Raw genomic sequence first — 20,344 nt, forward strand, 5'->3', positions numbered from 1 at the left:
TGTCTCTTTTTTTGTCCTTTATATTTTTTCCTACCTCCTTTCGAAGACAATGGGTTGCTTTTCTGGGTGCCTGATGTCCTCTGCCGGAATTCAGAAGTTGTTTTGTGGAATTTACTCCGCGTTTAAATGTTTTTTTGATGAATTTGTGGGGGAGAAAGTGGTCTCCCCGTCCTATTCCTCTGCCATCTTAGCTCCTCCCCTCTAGAATTTTAAAAGTCATCGTAAAGCACCTGGGGATGGGCTTGATTCAGCTTTCAAAAAGATCATTGTGATTGTTGTATGGTAACTGGGAAGAAAAGGAAGCTAGATTACTTAGAAGAAAGTAAGAATTCACCAACCACGGTATGAGGTTTATTTGGACTAAGACGGCAGTGGTAGAGATGTTAAAAATTCATCAACCCCAAAAAGTTTGATCTTAGAGCAAGTTTAACCTGTGAGATTCAGGTTGAGGTAAATTTTTGTCCTGAGCACTTAACTGCATTGTAATATCATTAACTGACAAAGAGTAGAGTGAGGAAAGACCAGATTTGCACTGGGATGACCCAGGGGGGTAGTACAGGGAGGGAGGTGGGAGGGGGGTTCAGGATGAGGAACATGTGTACACCCATGGCAGATTCATGTTGATGTATGGCAAAACCAATACAATATTATAAAGTAAATAAATATATATATACACATAAACAGCAAAGTATACAAAAAAAAAAGAAAATTTCAATTAGGGTGCATTTAATGTGAGATATCTATTAGGTCTTCAACTGGGAGCTGTCAAGTAGGCAGTTGGGTGGCTGTGTCTGAAGATATTTTCAAAGTCATTGACAGTTAAAGCCATGGGGCATGGTGAGATTATTTATGCATGCAGTTTGAAATGAAGGAATACAAACTGAGACTGAGTTTCCTAGCACTCCAGGCTTTTGAATTCAGAAGACAAACACACAGCAAAGATTATTTAAAACTTTCTCATGAAACAGGAAGAAACAGAAGTGATGATGGAAAGTTTGTGAAAGAAATGTTCTGCTCTTAAAAATGAACACTAGATAAGTTTGCCATTGTGTACTGAAAGATATGTACAAAGGTGTCTTTTTTAGTATTGTTTGTAGTAGCAAAACAGAAAAATCTTAAGTATACATAAACAAGATGTGGATAAATATAATCTGTTTTATTCAAACAAAAGTATATTATACAGAAAGATAAATGAGTAGATTAGAACTGTGTATACCAGCATAGATGCATCTCACAAGTACAATACTATTAATGTTATTGTTTTTATTTGTATTATGCTGCTAAGTCGCTTCAGTCGTGTCCGACTCTGTGTGACCCCATAGATGGCAGCCCACAAGGCTCCCCCGTCCCTGGGATTCTCCAGGCAAGAACACTGGAGTGGGTTTCCATTTCCTTCTCCAATGCATGAAAGTGAAAAGTGAAAGTGAAGTCGCTCAGTAGTGTCCGACTCTTTGCGACCCCATGGACTGCAGCCTATCAGGCTCCTCCACCCATGGGACTTCCCAGGCAAGAGTCCTGGAGTGGGGCGCCATTGTCTTCTCCTATTTGTATTATACTTTATGCTAAACTATTTATGAATTATATTAACTCTACTTATGTACAAATTTCCTTTCATTTTTTATTATTGAAAGAAAGAGTAAGATATTAAATTTTGACCATATTTTGATTTTTTAAATATAATATTTAGATTTATAATTATGCTTACAGGTATTTTTAATAAGATAAAAATAGGCAATTGTTATATATTAATTTTGATAAATCCAACATGAATATAGTAAGCTATGATTTCCTTGCCTAGTTTATGATATATGGCTTCAAAAGAGGTCATCTTGGTGGGCCAGAGTTAATAACAAATCTGAATGGAGTCAGAAATAGGGATACCAAGATTTAATACACTGGGAAGAGTCAATATACTATTGTTGGTTTAAAAATGGAGAGGGCTACCTGGCAAATAATTAAAGTGACCTCTAGGAACTGATAGCCATCAAGGAAATAGGGATCTCTGTCATAAAAGCTAAAAAGTGGATTCTGCCAACAAGACTGAAGGTGGAAGTAGATTTCCTCAGAAGTCTAGATGAGAATTCAGTGTAGCTGATACCTTATTCTAAACTTGGATACTCTGAGTAGAGAATCCAGCCAAATTATATCTTTGAGCTCATAAATAATTGCTGTTTTAAGTTGCTAAGTTTGTGGTAATTTGTTGCACATTGACATAACATGGTTCAAGGTTTGTTATCCAGCTGATCAGAATGTCATTGTGACAGTCACTCTAACAAGAAATATTGATAAGGACTGCTGAAAACTTCTTTCCAACATGCACCTATCGACATCATAGTTTCCCACTGTTCTATCCCCTTTGCTGACATCAAAGAACAGAATATTGGCATTTTGTTTTTAAAATATGGAAAATCAATATAGTATTTGAGTGAAACAATGTGAGAGAATCCAGACATATCATTAATCATATCACTCTTAGATACAGTAATCAGGAACCCCTTTCCTTGGCATTCTATATCTATGTCCTTTTCCAATGGGAGAGGAATATGTGGGACCAAGAGGATGCACGTAATGGAGCCCATGACATTTATACCATAAGTTGGCCTCTTAAGGCCCCTACATTTTCTGCCTAAATTTGCTCAAGTAATATATCTTTTGGGGACATTTTTGCCCAAGAATGGGCCAAACACTGAGGTGCATACTTCTAACCCTAGGAGATTGTATAAAGGGTATGTGAATGGTTGGAATCGGGGATGGGAAGAGAAGGACCAATTCAACATGTACTTAAACCTTCTATTGAACAAATCTAATGTTTCTAAGAATTAGAAATTTGACCCCATACTTCCAGGACATTATAAATTATATTAATCACAGTAATGAGAGAACACATTTAGGTTACCAGTTTGTATGACAGATTTATTGCAACAATGGCTGCAATTATTCACCATTACCATGTCAGCATCACTCACAATATGACTTTTAGTCCCTTCTATTAAGAGTTGGTGTCGGATTCCCCAACCTTGAATATAAGGTAGCCTAGTATCTTGCTCTGACAAATAGAATGTGGGACAAGGAATCATAAACCAGTTCTAAGCCTGGGCTTCATGAATTCTTGAATGCTTGTGCTCATTTATTTGTACTCCTGATTCCACCAAGGCCAGAACTTTCTGATGAAGCATGAGGCCATATAGAGCAGAGAGGAGTGGCTACAGCCCTGAACATTCTGGCCAGTCCAGCAATCCACCAGCTCACCTTAGCTGTTTGAATGAAACTAGCCAAGCAAGGCCAACCCCAGCCCAGCTAAGCAGAAATCCCAAGCCAAAAAAATGTTGGCTATAATTTCCCATAAAAATAAATTGCTTGTTCTTTTATTTGTGTTTTAGCAGTTTTTTGTGTACAGAAAATGTAAAAGACTCTAAAATAACATGATATAATTATTCATAGTGCACTCATTCTGGCAAAGATACTCTGGCAGCAAATATGTAATGTTCATGCCTTGCTTTGTTTTGGTGTTGTCTTTTTCCTTAATATTAATAGTTACAACTATGTTTAATGAGGTGTTAACCATGCACAAATCATTATAGTACTTTATAAACATAATCTTACTTACACACTAGCCACCACCTACAAAAAGCACACATACACACACACACAAACTATAAGTTAGATTCTTTATTAGCTCACTTTACAAAAGAAGATTCTGAATATAAGTAAGTAGAAAGATATGTTTTAAATTGTTTTATTCCAAATAGCCTTTGTGCCATATCCTGCTTATATCACTAAATTCACAGATTCCTTTTTTCAAATAGTTCATCACATTCTTATAAAAAAATAAATAAATAAAGGTAGTCCTTGATGGGGCTGTTTATAAAACACTCCAAATTTAAAAAAAAAAAAAAACACTTGGATGGTTATGCTTTATTCTCATCACACACTGGTACATCCAACCAGGTATATGAGTGAAGGGAAATAAAATGTCACATTCACCAGAAAGGTTGAAGTAACAGAAATTCCCCAGTCCCTTATAACATCCCTCAAATTGAAATTACATCTGACACTGATGCTTGTGGTATTCTCAGTTTTTTTTTTTAATTCATATAAGAATCAAGTTCAGAAAACAATACCATTATTTCATTTTATATTATTTCAGCAACCATGTGTTAAAAGGCCCCATAGAAGCAAAAAGAAACAAGACAATGATTCTTCTCTTCAAAACCCTAACTGGATGAGAATTTGCCTTGAACACTTGAATTTCAAAAAATGTGAAACCTCAAGAAATGGTGATTTATAAAAATATTCTGGATACCCATGTTTTCAACATAGACATCTCAGAAAAATGTGGAATATTTAAGATAGCAATGAAAACAACAAAACATCTTAGAGAAATCATTTGTACTTAAGTGAATATGATATCTAAGAAATGATAGCCTGAATATTAGCAAAGTACCAGAAAAATACAAGGCAGGTCAGGATTGTGTAGAAAAATTTAAAGATTGAAATTTCTTAAAAGATATCTCTGTAGATTTATTATGAACCTGAACTGAATATTCCTCAGAAATTTCCAATCTACTCAGAGCTTTTATTTAACAAGTTCAAATGTAAGGTCAAGTGATGTGATTCAATACCAATGATTCTTAGCAAGACTAACTTTTGTGTATTTTTAGAATAAAATTTTTAAATTTTATGACCAGAAAATAAGGTTTGAAATTTTGAAACACTTGAGGCTTATTAATGGAAACAATACAACTCCCTATAATTCATTAATTCTGTTTCTCCTTATCTCTCTTATTCTGCTTTTTAACAGGAATAAAGGGAAAGAGAACTGAGCCGTATCCCTGAGACTATATTAGGAGGCAGTAGATTGAGGGGATATAGCAATAAAAGCTTTTGAGACAGATGTTAGTTCAGATCCTGCCTTCAATACACAATGACAGTGAATGTATGAAATTTATTTCTGTGAGACTAAAATTCCTCTACCATAAACGTGAAACACTAGCTTTTGAGGAGGCTCAAATAAAACAATATATTTTCAGTATTTATTATAATACCTGTCATTTGGTAATTGATATATAAATATTGCCTATTGATGACAGAAAAAGGATTCTAAATTAAATAAATAGATGAGTGAAATTATTTCTTACCACGTTCTAGCTGCAGGCCTACTCGAGAAGGATACCACTGTGGACCTATTCAATGAAAAATGACATTTAATTGTAAGCACAGGTGTAAACATATTTTAAAAGCAATATTTTCCATTAGAAGATAGATTAGATCTCAGAAGGTGATTGAAAATGATTATCCAGTATTAGAAATGGAGACAGTAGTTTTCCTTTACAGGATAAGCACTATGGATAATTCTGGAAGAAAGCATGATGGGTGGGTGCTTTAGGGATGGTGATTTTCTGCTTTTTGGTCTAGGAACTTGTTACACAGATGAATTCAATTTGTGGACATGTAATAAAATAAGTGACCTATGTATAGTGGTGATTTAGTTGCTAAGTTGTGTCCAATTTTTGTGATCCCATGGACGGTAGCCTGCCAGGCTCCTCTGTCCATGGAGTTTCCCAGGCAAGCATACTGGAGTGGGTTTCCATATCCCTATCCATGGTATCTTCCTGACCCAGGAAGTGAACTCAGGTCTCCTGCATTGCAGGTAGATTCTTTACTGACTGAACTATAAGGGAAGTTGACCCATGTATAGCTTGTGCAATTTGAAAATTATTCTTAAAAAAAAAAAAAGTCTTAGATAGCTTCATTTAAAACTGGAGAACTGTGACCTCATTCAAAATTTATTTAAAATTAACATGTGGAACTGAGTTATTTTCTCTATCAGGAATAAGCCACTCTATCAGAATAGTATGTACTATTGACTTTTAGTATTATGAGCAAATTAATTATAGCAGAAATATAACTTTACTGTCTTCTACATATAATACTATTAGTAATAAGTAGAATACTAAAATTTCTGTATGATTAGAAAAATCAAAATACCTTTATTATATGCTAAAACTGAAACTTTAGAAAATGAAGATCATGGCATCCGGTCCCATCACTTCATGGGAAATAAATGGGGAAACAGTGGAAACAGTGTCAGACTTTATTTTTGGGGGCTCCAAAATCACTGCAGATGGTGACTGCAGCCATGAAATTAAAAGATACTTACTCCTTGGGAAGGAAAGTTATGACCAACCTAGATAGCATATTCAAAAGCAGAGACATTACTTTGCCAACAAAGGTCCATCTAGTCAAGGCTATGGTTTTTCCAGTGGTAATATACGGATGTGAGAGTTGGACTGTGAAGAAGGCTGAGTGCCGAAGAATTGATGCTTTTGAACTGTGGTGTTGGAGAAGACTCTTGAGAGTCCCTTGGACTGCAAGGAGACAAACCAGGCCATTCTGAAGGAGATCAGCCCTGGGATTTCTTTGGAAGGAATGATGCTAAAGCTGAAACTCCAGTACTTTGGCCACCTCATGCGAAGAGTTGACTCATTGGAAAAGACTCTGATGCTGGGAGGGATTGGGGGCAGGAGGAGAAGGGGATGACAGAGGATGAGATGGCTGGATGGCATCACTGACTCGATGGACATGAATCTGAGTGAACTCCTGGAGTTGGTGATGGACAGGGAGGTCTGTGGCATGCTGCGATTCATGGGGTCACAAAGAGTCAGACACGACTGAGAGACTGAACTGAACTGAACACACATCCATAATAAAAAAGTTGATTCATAATTATCAGAATATTTTTATTTTCTCTTAAAATGAATTCTTTATTATTACTTTAAAGGCTGTATTGAAAATTTAATTTTTAACTTTGAGGTACAATTTTAAGCAAATTCAATTCATATATAATAATTTAAGAGTACTGACAAAAGAATATTACACAATTGCTATATCTTTTTCAAAACATTACTTTCTAAATTGTCAGTAAGAGTAATGATAATGTAATACAACTGAATTGCAGTCAATTCTATCTAAATTTACTGCAAAAATTCCTGCAACTTACACATGCAAGTTCTCATGAATAAATAACTCATAAGTTAAAACTTATAATCAATAGTTAAACTTTATTAAGATTACATCTAAACAAAATTTAATAATAGTGTGGCAAATGAGGAATACACAAACATTTAACTCTGACATTTGATTTTTTTAATTGTATTTACTACTAATTGTTTTATTTATATAGCCATTTGTTGTTCTGAAATGCATGCTAAAATTGTTTGTTAAAAAGAATTTTTAAATAGCTATACTTATTAATCATACTGAAAATATGCTGCCAAAGAAGTATGATGGAAACAAATGCAAAGAGATATCTACAGTTTAAAATGAGTTTGCGATTATGGATATAGAAGAAAATATAAAACTTATGAAAATCCATTTATATTTGACGAATAATCATTGACCACCTCTGATTATACATGTTGTCAAGTTCAGTCCATTTTAGTAATATTGGTGTAAGACATTATTTTCAATAGCACTTTATGAGGTTTTTGGGCTTCTTTGGTGGCTCAAATGGTAAAGAATCTGCCTGCAATGCAGGAGACCCAGGTTTGATCCACGGGTTGGGAAGATCCCTTGGAGAAGGAAATGGCTACCCAATATAATATTCTTGCCTGGAAAATTCAAAGCATAGAGGAGCCTGGCAGGCTACAGTCCATGGGGTTGCAAAGAGTCAGACATGACTGGCTGAATTTCACTTCACTTTTTTCACATTTATAGCATCTTTTTAATAGTGGGAAATATCAGTGCAAAATTAATTCAATCATTCTAGGCAAAGAGATCTATCTGTGACCTAGATGAGTCAATTCTGGCTGTATCCACAATGATCAATCAGATAGTTTAGAAGCTGTTAATGCCTTCAAGGAAAACTACTTCCTTTCAATCCTCTCAATAAGAATAAACTATAAGTCTGAGTTCAGTTCAGTTGCTCAGTTGTGTCCGACTCTGACCCCATGAACCACAGCATGCCAGGCCTCCCTGTCCATCACCAACTCCTGGAGTCCACCCAATCCCATGTCCATCGAGTCGATGATGTCATCCAACCATCTCATCCTCTGTCACCCCCTTCTCCTCCTGCCCTCAATCTTTCCCAGCATCAGAGTCTTTTCAAATGAGTCAGCTCTTCACAGAAAAATAAAGTCAGCCATTGTTTCCACAGTTTCTCCGTCTATTTGCCTTGAAGTGATGGGACCGGATGACATAATCTTAGTTTTCTGAATGTTAAGCTTTAAGCTATAACTATAAATCTACTTATGAAATAAACATGGCATTTAAAGGTTGTAATCTTTGAACACTGTGTCCCAGAGAAAGAGAGTTACTAACTGCTATGTAAACCTTTAGATTAGTTTCAATTCTGTTTTCAAAGAGCAAAACATACATTTTCTGATATTCTCTATGCTTGTTGAGCTTAGATGGAATAGGCTGGAAAAACATCAGGAAAAATAGTTTATAAAGGATAAGGATATACATTGCATAATGAATTTTAGCATGTGTGAATAGTCCTGAAAATTATAATACTGAGTACATTGAACTCTGACGGCTGGCTCACAGCCGAATTATGGCTATGTAGTAGCTCTAATGCATCTACTAGTATCTTAAATTATTTAAGATGTTGAACTTGACTAGTATAATACCTATTATATTCTACCATGATTTAGAGTTCTATCCTTGATGATTGGAAGACTTCATAAACTATGCAATAACATCCCAAATAAGTAGTGTCTGCATACAATTCAAATATATTTATTTTACTAAAATAGGTTTTTCTGAATTTCTGGTTGTGACCATAATATGTTTAAAGATAGAATTAGTGTTATTATCAGCACTATATAAAGGGGTAGAATAGAGTAGAATAAAGTAGAAATGGATTGTCATGGCACTGGATGCAATATATTAGGATAAATTCTAGATAGACAAGTTCAGTATTGTTTCTTCAATGTTTTGTTTCAATAGCTTAAATTGAATAGATACATTTTTGTTTTTAGCTTAAATTGTATAGATACATTTTTGTTTTTATTTGACTACTGTGCATTCTTTATTATGAATCATAGTCAAAAAATTTGGCGACTAAAATGACAACTATGTGTGTGTGTGTATATATATGTGTATGTTTCTATATATATATATATACATATATATATACTGCATTTTATTGCAAAACAAATAATTTTTTTTCTAAAGCTCTCTATTATAGAGGTTTTGCACAAAAATTAACATTAATGGTTGAATTAAATCCTATAATATAAAACAGATTTAAAAGGTTGGAGTGTTTTTTTCCTTCAAGAAGATTTGTTCTTAAATTTTGAAAGATTAAGGAACAGAGTAATGATATAAATTATATCGGATTTCAGCCATCTAAAATATTCAACAAGTTTTACAAAGGAGATGAGAGTCTTGAAGACCAGCACAGTGGCCAGCCATTGGAAGTTGACAATGACCATTTGAGAGCAATCAACAAAGCTGATCCTTTTACAACTACATGATAAGTTGCCTAAGAGCTCAATGTCAACCACTCTACAGTCGTTCAGCATTTGAACAGGTGAAACAGCCCGATAAGTGGGTTCCTTGTGAGCTGACTGAAAATCAAAGCAATCATCATTTTGAAGTGTCATCTTCTCTTACTCTAAGCAACAACAGTGAAAAATTTCTTGATTGGTTTGTGACATGCAACAAAAAGTGGATATGACAATTGGCAATGAACAGCTCACTGGTTAGACCAGGAAGAAGCTCCAAAATACTTCCAAAGCCAAACTTGCACCCAAAAAATAAAAGATCATAATCACTCTTTGGTGGTCTGCTGCTGGTCTGATCCACTACAGCTTTCTGAATCTTGGCAAAACCATTATATCTGAGAAGTAGGCTCAGCAAATCGATGAGATGCACAGAAAACTGCAATTCATGCAGCCAGCACTGGTCAACAGAAAGACCCCAATTCTTCCCCATTACAATGCCCAACCTCAGGTCACAAAACCAATGCTTCAAAAGTTGAACAAATTGGGCTACAGAGTTTTGACTCATCTGCCAAATTCACCTGACCTCTCACCAACCACTTCTTCAAGTATCTCGACAATTTTTTGCAGAGAAAATATTTCCGCCACCAGCAGGAGGCAGAAAATGCTTCCCAAGAGCTCACTGAACCCTAAAGCATGGATTTTTATGCTACAGGAATAAATAAACTTATTTCTGTTGGCAAAAATGTGTTGATTTTAATGGTTCCTATTAATACTTTGATTAATATAGGTGTGTTTGAGCCTAGTTATAATGATTTAAAATTCGCAGTCCAAAACCACAGTTACATTCACATCAATCTAATATGATTAGAATTCTTCTTCTAGAATGTTTATCAGCAGTATAAATTTTAACTTAAATACTTAAATTCATGTCTCCAGATATTCAATTTTAGAAATAAAAGTCAGCAATAGAATTTTTTTTTTTAAATAATGAAAGTCAGAAATCTTTATTGAGTCACTGATGGCATGTGTTCTGTATTTGTGTTTATGAGAAGCAGGAAGTGTTAGGCACTCAGTCATGTCCAACTTTTTGCAATCCCAGGGGCTGAAAACTTAGTGTCAGTTAGTATTAATAGTTAGATCGTACAGACTAAAGCTTACATAGGTTAAATTATTTAATACACTATAATTTATAAGGTATTAAAATTATTTTTCATCTATCTTAATTACAGATGGAATTGAATACTAACTGAAACCTATATTCATAGTAATACTGAAAGAGGAAAAATTTAGGAGAAAAAATACTGAAGGAATTTTCAAAAATAATAGTATCCTTCATGACCTAAAACATATCACGTCTCATACTTAAGACTTGGTAAACCTACCACCTAACCTCTACCCTTTTTATTTGATCACTAATCCTGCTAGGAAGAAGAGGGCTTCCCAGGTGACACTAGTGGTAAAGATTCTGCCTGCCAATGCAAGAGACGCAAGAGACATGAGTTTGATCTCTGGGTCAGGAAGATCTCCAGGAATGGGGAATGGCAACCTGCTTCAATATTCTAGCCTGGAAAATTCCATGAAAAAAGGAGCTTGGCAGGCTACTGATCATGGAACTGCAAAGAGTTAGACATAATTTAATGACTGAGCACACACATTAGGAGGCATAAATTTCGAGAACAGTTAAGGATTAATTAAAGAAACCACTTCGTTAATGTGGTGGAATATTCCTGGTGGACCATGCAGAACATTTGGGGAAAGAAAACAGTGATCAATTTTTGTTGTCTACATCTTGGGTGCTTTGTGACTGCTGTGATGAGATAGGATGAAGAGTAGAAAGAAATAGAATTCTGTTCTTAAAAGTATGCTATGCAGGGCTGGCATCAGTGACATTAATAACCTCAGATATGCATATGACACCACCCTTACGTCAGAAAGCAAAGAGGAACTAAAGAGCTTCTTGATGAAGATGAAAGAGGAGAGTGAAAAAGCTGGCTTAAAAACTCAAAATTCAAAAAACGAAGATGCCAGTCCAGGTTCGATGCACGATACTGGATGCTTGGGGCTAGTGCACTGGGACGACCCAGAGGGATGGTATGGGGAGGGAGGAGGGAGGAGGGTTCAGGATGGGGAACACATGTATACCTGTGATGGATTCATTTTGATATTTGGCAAAACTAATACAATTATGTAAAGTTTAAAAATAAAATAAAATTAAAAAAAAAAAAACGAAGATCATGGCAAGTGGTCTCATCACTTCATGGCAAATAGATGGGAAACAACGGCAACTATGACAGACGTTATGTTCTTGGGCTCCAAAATCACTGCAGATGGTGACTGCAGCCATGAAATTAAAAGATGCTTGCTCCTTGGAAGAAAAGCTATGACCAACCTAGACAGCATACTAAAAAGCAGAAACATTACTTTGCCAACAGAGGTCCATCTAGTCAAGGCTATATAAATGTGCTGATATTATAAATGTTCATTTTTTCAAATAAAATAATTATATATATATAAAACAATATAGATTCATTTTAAAGTTAAAAAATAAAAAATGGATTAAAATAGTTACATCAATGTATGAATAACATGACCTTAATACAAAAGAAACATTTATGTTTCAGAATTTTATTTGTAATGATAAAGTCTGGCAAAGTGTGAATATGTACTAAAGTTATTATATTGCAAAATCTTTTAATTATATTCCTTGTGTGAAAATTAATAAAGGAAGGATATCACCAATAGTTGATTAAGATGTTTGAGATTTTGATGATAAATTGTTGAGCATAGAATACTATATTTCACATTCAATGGACTTTTTTCTTACCACAGAAAATGAAATTAGTAAAACAAATGCTGAAATAAACATAATTAGAAGGCCATTAAGATCCTATAGGAAAGAAACATTAAAAAAAATCTTTAACTCATGAAACAAACTTGATTTAATCTAAAATGACTTCCTGAAATGAACTAAAATAACTGCAATTGTAATTGAAAAACAATTGTCAATCCAATAGTTATTAGGTACATTTCAAATGACATCCCATTTCAGGATAATCTTGTAAGGCAAGCAAATAAAATGAGTGTATTGTGAAATAAATTAAAGAAACTACAAGCACAAAGTAAAATAAAGAACTTAATTTTCCAAAAAAGAGATGGTAGTAGTCTGCTATGCTTAAATTCTATGAAACCATATCTGAGCTTTGAAAATATATTTACATGCAACACTTTGATGAAAACAGGCAAGAGGCAGTTCATAGAAAACATCAAGCATGGTGACTGTTCTTGAAATGTTGTTTTTCATGTGATGATTCTGAAACATTGTATACATTTTATCTAAAGAAAAAGATTTAGAGGAAAATGAAAATAATTTTTAAATCCTGAAAAATTATTAAATAGAACACAAAGTATTAAAAACACCATTAGGGTTATTTGGAAGAAGGAATATTTGTACAAGGTCAAATTTATTTGAAAGTAGTTTAACCACTGTTTTACTCTCATGCATGGGTGAGTGCTCAATCATGTCTGACTCTTTACAACCCCATGGACTATAGCCTGTCAGACTCCTCTTTACCTGTGGCGGATTCATGTTGATGTATGACAAAACCAATACAATATTGTAAAGTAATTAACCTCCAATTAAAATAAATTTATATTAAAAAGTAAAGAATACTAGACAAATTTCCATTTCCTTCTCCAGGGGATCTTTCCCACTCATGGATGGAACCCATGTCTCTTCATCTCCTGCATTGGTAGGCAGGTTCTTTACCACTGAACCACCCAGGATGCCCTGGTTTCCTCTCACAAGCTAAGCTAAGCTAAGCCACTTCAGTCGTGTCCGACTCTGTGCGACCCCATAGATGGCAGCCCACCAGGCTCCCCTGTCCCTGGGATTCTCCAGGCAAGAATATTGGAGTGGGTTGCCATTTCCTTCTCCAGTGCGTGAAATTGAAAAGCAAAAGTGAAGTCATTCAGTCATAGACATGTGTTAATGTGAATGTTTAGAAGATAATGTAGCATAAATAGCTGTATTTTGTGAGAAGGCAGACTGAAAAACTTTTAACCAACATATCACTTCTCAAAAAAATATTAATTCAGTTCAGTTCAGTTCAGTCGCTCAGTTGTGTCCGACTTTTTGCGACCCCATGAATTATTATTAAAAAATGAATACCTGAAACTTTGCATTAGCTTTTGTCAATTATCCTAATAGTATATATTTTTAATCCTTGGTAAAGGTAAATTAAGAAAAATGATTGGGATAATAAGCATAAACTGCTACACATAGCAAGCATAATACTTACGCATAATAAACTGATAAATAATTTTTCATCATAGCAATATAATAAATAATTTTTCAATACTTTTACTTTATTCATGCTATACTGTAAATGTCTTTGAAATATATCTACTATTAATCATATGTGTGTCCATAAAGTTCTTACAGGCTGTTGCATAACATCTTACTGGAAACTTTTTGGCCAACCCAATATATGAACAATAAAAAAAGTAAGGACAAGTATGATTAAATTATAGGTCTAAATTTAATCAATTTAGTGATTTACTTTGATTTGATGTAATGGCTAATCTTGTCTAGCACCTAAGGATCTCAATTCTCAATTTACTAACTTTCTAATGTACTTTTTTTTTTCTGAGTGTTTTCAGTCAGTAAATATCATGATAAAGAGGAGGAGTAAAATAAAAACAGTAAGTGCAGGAAAAGGAAAATGAATATATATAGCCACTCTTATTCTTCAATTCCCTGATTGTTTTAAGTTTTACCTGGGAGTTTTATTTTATTTATTTATTATTTATTAACATATAGTTGATGAACAATATAATATATGTTAAATATATACAATATAGTTATTCACAGTTTAAGGGTTGAGCTCCATTCTTAGTTATTATAAAATATTGGCTATATTCCCTATGTTTCAGAGTATATCCTTGTAGTTTATTTTATATATAATAGTTTGTACCTCTTAATCCCCTATCTTTATGTTGCCCCTCTCCCTTTCTGTCTCCTGCTTGGTAACCACTGGTTTGTTCTCCATATTTATGAGTCTGCTTTGCTGTTGTTGTTATATTCACTAGTTTGTTGTGTTTTTTTAGATCCACATATAAGTAATATCATAGAGCATTTTTCTTTCTGGCTTATTACACTTCTCATAATAACCTCCAAGTGCATCCATGTTGCTACATGTGACAAAATTTCATTCTTTCTTATGCCTGTTTCCATTTTATATCTCTATATCACATCTTTATCCATTTATTTGTTGGTAGATATTTATGTTGCTTGCATATCTTGGCTATTGAAGTAAATGTAGCTTTGTAGAAATTATATTACTTCTATAAAAATAACAAATTAAAATAGATAAGAAAGCTGATGAACTCTATTCATAATTAGTTTGTGACTCTTCATAGTCAATGATTGTATTTGTTTGGAAATTACATTTCCATTATCATGATTCACTGTATTAACATTGATAATAACTAAAGCCTCCAAGGTATGTTTATGATATAAATAGTCAATAATATGCTCAATCATCAGTGCTTTTTTAAAAATAAACATTGGAAATGTAGCATACAATGTAATAAATTATCAAAGCCCAAGATTAATTTTAAAGAGCATTAGATGTATAAAGTGTCTCATTAACTTTATCACCTAAATTTATTCAAAAATGAGTAAAGATGTAAAATAAAAAATCAAAAACATGAGAAAATGTTGATGGTACTATAAACATTGTTTCATTTGATAAAGTACCAAATAAAATGTATAGAAATGAAACAATTTTATGGCAATAAAAATGTAATGGAATGATGGTATAGCCAGTTAGACTAAGCAGAAGAATTTGTCAATTAGAGAATGAACCAGAATAAATTTCTCAGAAAGTAGAAAATTAAAAGGAATAAGAGAATATAAAAAGCAAATCACGTGTGCATGCTAATTCGCTTGAGTCATGTCTGACTCTTTACAACCCTATGAACTGTAGCCCATCAGTCTCCTCTGTCCATGGGATTCTCCAAGCAAGAATACTGGAGTGGGTTTCCATCCTCTTCTCCAGAGGATCTTCCCAACCCAAAGATCTCTTATGTCTTATCTCTTAGGTCTCCTGCATTGGAAGGCAGGTTCTTTACCACTAGCGCCACCTGGGAAGCCCTCAAAAAAAAAAAAAAAAAAGAAAGAATGAAAGAAAATTGAATGATATTCTATGTATTAGGTATCCTTAAGCATAAACAAAGAATTCCATCAACTGTAATGGTAAACTGCATGTTCTACCCAAAACTTCCTTCTGAGGACAACTAGGAAAGTATAACAAAATATTTTATCAAAATCTCCATAGAGTTAGTAACAAAGTGTAGTATTAGAAAGCTAATATTTGGGAGGAAGGGAACCCCAGAAAGCCGAGCCCAGAAACTGAAGCCACATTCCCCTAGAGACATCTGCTTGTATTGGAAGAGACAGTTGAGCAAGACTTTCCATAGACCCACAAGCCTGAGCAAACAAAAAAAAACAGACTTTATTTCCAGTTAAGAAGGAGAATCCTTAGTAAAAGCCAAAAATTTCACTGGTATCACAAAATAAAGAAGTCAAAAAGAGACCAGTTCTCAGAAGGAATGAAGCTGAACTTTGTATCATCTTACCACTTGTTTGGATTCAAGTGATCTGTAATTTCTAAATTCCAGCCCTAAAGATTGAGGAAGCAAAATAATTCTTCTCTAGAAAGATACAACTTTATCCAGAGTCTTTAATTACCTCTACATTGTTTGATATTGTTAGATATCACGAAGGGCAATTAGACAGATAGCAGGGTTCTAAATGATGGAAATAAGAGATTTTGTCCAAATAGCTTCTGAATGAAGTGTTTTTAAAGAAAATGTAAAGCAATCACATTATTATTTAGATTGATCTTATACTCGAGATCCTTTTTTTGTCTGTTAATAGATGAACATCCAAAGGATCAACTTTGGGAAAAATAAATTGATTCCAGAATTGAAATGAGATAAGCTGAACAACACTAAATAAAAAAACTGAGACAAAGTAGGTGTCTTATAAAAAATAGCATTATATATATATAATATGAATATATAAAATAATTATAAATAATTTATATTTATATACAAAAACAAAATACTGAACAGCAAAAGTATGTCAAGTGGAAAGTATTCTTTGAATTAAAACATCTTGGATTTTGATAAAAGATTTCTTAAAATTTTAATAGTATTATTAGTAAAGTTTTATACATCTGCAAAGCCAAACTTTTTCTTGATAGAAGCCACCTATTTTCCTTGTTCTGGCATCCAAAGATGTACACAACTTTCTGCTTTCCTGTCTTATAAAAGCCCTGTTCTAATGGGAACTTCTCGTGTTTATAAAGCAAAATTAAGGGACGGAAATATCAACCAGGCCATGGAAAGCTATATAGGAAATGTGGTTGTATCACAGAATGTCCTGTGCACATTGAATTATCACTTTAGTTACACTGTTTTAGTAGTACCATTGTGTTCTTTCCAAACAGTAGAAGACTAAAAACCTGAACAGAAGGGCATGCACATGAGTTCTGTTGCTTTTTTAATTAGAAATAAACACCAAGTATCATTAAAAAAAAAAAAAAACTTTCTTGATGTACTGAAATACTTTCTGGTGATTTACTATTGTAATCAGTTATTTGTGAGAAAAGATTCCTTCATTACAGTAATTCACTCAAACTAAATGAACCATTTTATTTCCTGTATACCATTTTTTTGCAGTCTTATAAATGACACCTACATATTAAGTGATAAAGCTTAAATGAAATCAAGAAAAGCAGTAAAAATATGTGTGATAGTGTTTATGTATCTGAAAAATAAGAGAACTATTTCCTATCTCATACTCTATAACAACAACAAGAAGTTCTAACACTCAAATCAGCATCAACCAACGTGTATAATTTTGCTGACCTTGAAAAGACGAGACATCTGCTAAGGAGTTTACTATTACAGAGCTTTCAAATAAGAAAGACAAAGTGCTATAATGGAGTATAATCAGCAACCACAAAGCAAATCCTCTGTAGGAAAACAGACGTGATTCTAAAAATATTTAAAAGCTGTGTAAACAAGTATTCAGAATTAAAGAATAAAGAATATGAAAAACAAGAGGCATAAAGTAACAAGCCAATTTCACAGTAAAATATAAAACACAAGGCAAGAAAATATGGGACAGGAAGAAGCACACACAGAGAATAACTGAACTATTTATTTGTCTTCCCTTTTTTAATCTTATAACCAGCTTGTTCACCTAATCACCTACCATATTTCTAAGGAACCACTAGGGTTGGTCATTATGCCTACATTTCCATTTACCTTAGATTACCATTTAACTGTTCAGGAGTCTCAGAGCATCCATCATCACAGGAATACTTTTCTCAATTTGGCTTTGTACAACCACTACTCAGACTTTACTATCTAGCTTCTCCGTCTACTCCAGTGTACTTTAGAGCATTTATTGTTTGTCATTAGCAACAATTTTAAATCAACAACTTCATGCAAAAAACCCTTAGTATTCTTACTTTATTATAAATAAAACTTTTCTGCATATTCTTCAACTGGTGTGTGTTCTTTATGCCAAACTCAGCCAATCATGAACCTAAAAGTGTATTAGGAATTATTCTTGCTGTCACACCCAAAACCTGTATTTTCCATTCTCCTCAGGTAATGCTCATCACCAGACTTTACTACATAGTATTATTTTGTTATTGTTTTTGCCATCCGTGATGGACTGGGATTTCCATCTAAGTCACTAAAGACTTAACTCAGAGTATCCTCTCCACCACTACTCATTTACCATTGTGTGTGATAGTCACTCAATCATGTCTGACTCTTTGCAACCCCATGGACTGTACTCTGCCAGACTCTTCTGTCCATGGAATTCTCCAGGCAAGAATACTGGAGTGTGTTGCCATTGGCTTCTCCAATTTACCATTATAAGTAATTTCAGTATCACTTAAATTCCTTCCTTGGGCTATTCATCTAAACATTCTCTGCCTACTGACTCACTCTTATCCAGAGTCTCATGCTTACCAAAAAATATTTCACTTCCAAATATATTTCAAATATTCTACTTTCTAATCATCACAACCATTCCTTCCTATTTAATTCAGTCAGTATTTCTACTTCAGATAATTTTTGATTCTCCAAGGATTTCCCAGCAATCATCTTATTATTTTGACTCTGGTAAGTTTTTTATTTCTCCCACTATAACTGTAATCATACCTAATCAATGATCTTAACTACTTTGTCTAACTTTCTTGGTTTCACTACTTGGAAAAATGCTGAGCCTTACTATATTCAACTATTTCATACTCTGTGTCTGAATCTGAGTCTTTGAATGGTTTTCCCGTGATGCTGTCACTTCCCTGGTTTCCGTGATGCCATCAGATTTAGCAGAACCCAGTGCTACTTTCAGTTACTTTCTCTAATTACCTGTTTTTTATCTTTCTACCTGAAATTATATTATGTACATATTAAGATGCTTAGTATGCATTTCTCCTTACTGTTGTGATATATTATGAGAACTAGTAGCTGTAACTACATCTATTACTACTATACTACAGTCCATGGTGGGGTTGCAAAGATTTGAACATGGCTGAGCAACTAAGCACAGCACAACTCATTAGAAGACTGCCTGGCACAGAGGAATGTGTGATTTTATAAGATTTCAATAAACATATAGCCTCTTATTGAAAAAGAATCGGCAGAAGGTATGAAAGTGCCATTATTTTAATAAAATGCAATATTAGTTGTCCATGAACAGTATGAAAAAGCAAAATGATAGGATACTGAAGGAGAAGCTCCTCAGGTCAGTAGGTGCCCAATATGCTACTGGAGATCAGTGGAGAAATAACTCCAGAAAGAATGAAGGGATGGAGCCAAAGCAAAAACAATACCCAGCTGTGGATGTGACTGGTGATAGAAGCAAGGTTCAATGATGTAAAGAGCAATATTTCATAGGAACCTGGAATGTCAGGTCCATGAATCAAGGCAAATTGGAAGTGGTCAAACAGGAGATGGCAAGAATGAATGTCGACATTCTAGGAATCAGCGAACTGCAATGGACTGGAATGGGTGATTTTAACTCAGATGACCATTATATCTACTACTGCGGGCAGGAATCCCTCAGAAGAAATGGAGTAGCCATCATGGTCAACAAAAGAGTCCGAAATGCAGTACTTGGATGCAATCTCAAAAATGACAAAATGATCTCTGTTCGTTTCCAAGGCAAACCATTCAATATCACAATAATCCAAGTCTATGCCTCAACCAGTAATGCTGAAGAAGCTGAAGCTGAACGGTTTTATGAAGACCTACAAGACCTTTTAGAACTAACACCCAAAAAGATGTCCTTTTCATTAGAGGGGACTGGAATGCAAAAGTAGGAAGTCAAAAACACCTGGAGTAACAGGCAAATTTGGCCGTGGAATATGGAATGAAGCAGGACAAAGACTAATAGAATTTTGCCAAGAAAATGCACTGGTCATAACAAACACCCTCTTCCAACAACACAAGAGAAGACTCTATATGTGGATATCACCAGATGGTCAACACCGAAATCAGACTGATTATATTCTTTGGAGCCAAAAATAGAGAAGCTCTATACAGTCAGCAAAAACAAGATCAGGGGCTGACTGCGGCTCAGACCATGAACTCCTTATTGCCAAATTCAGACTTAAATTGAAGAAAGTAGGGGAAACCAATAGACCATTCAGGTATGACATAAATCAAATACCTTATGATTATACAGTGGAAGTGAAAAATAGATTTAAGGGCCTAGATCTGATAGAGTGTCTGATGAACTATGGAATGAGGTTCATGACATTGTACAGGAGACAGGGATCAAGACCATTCCCATGGAAAAGAAATGC

At 34.2% G+C, this 20,344-nt stretch overlaps 1 protein-coding gene across 1 annotated transcript in view; it reads right to left on the reverse strand.

The window, feature by feature from the left end:
* TECRL (trans-2,3-enoyl-CoA reductase-like) overlaps window positions 1-20,344 on the reverse strand; it is a 144,464-nt gene that overhangs the window by 64,792 nt on the left and 59,328 nt on the right. Inside the window, exon 3 of the mRNA XM_010848894.1 lies at window positions 5,139-5,183. Within this exon, the coding sequence (XP_010847196.1) occupies window positions 5,139-5,183 (45 nt within the window). The remainder of the gene's footprint in view (window positions 1-5,138; window positions 5,184-20,344) is intronic.

This window comes from Bison bison, unplaced genomic scaffold (genome assembly GCF_000754665.1).
Source record: "Bison bison bison isolate TAMUID 2011002044 unplaced genomic scaffold, Bison_UMD1.0 scf7180017864279, whole genome shotgun sequence".
NCBI classification, from domain to species: Eukaryota; Metazoa; Chordata; class Mammalia; order Artiodactyla; family Bovidae; genus Bison; species Bison bison.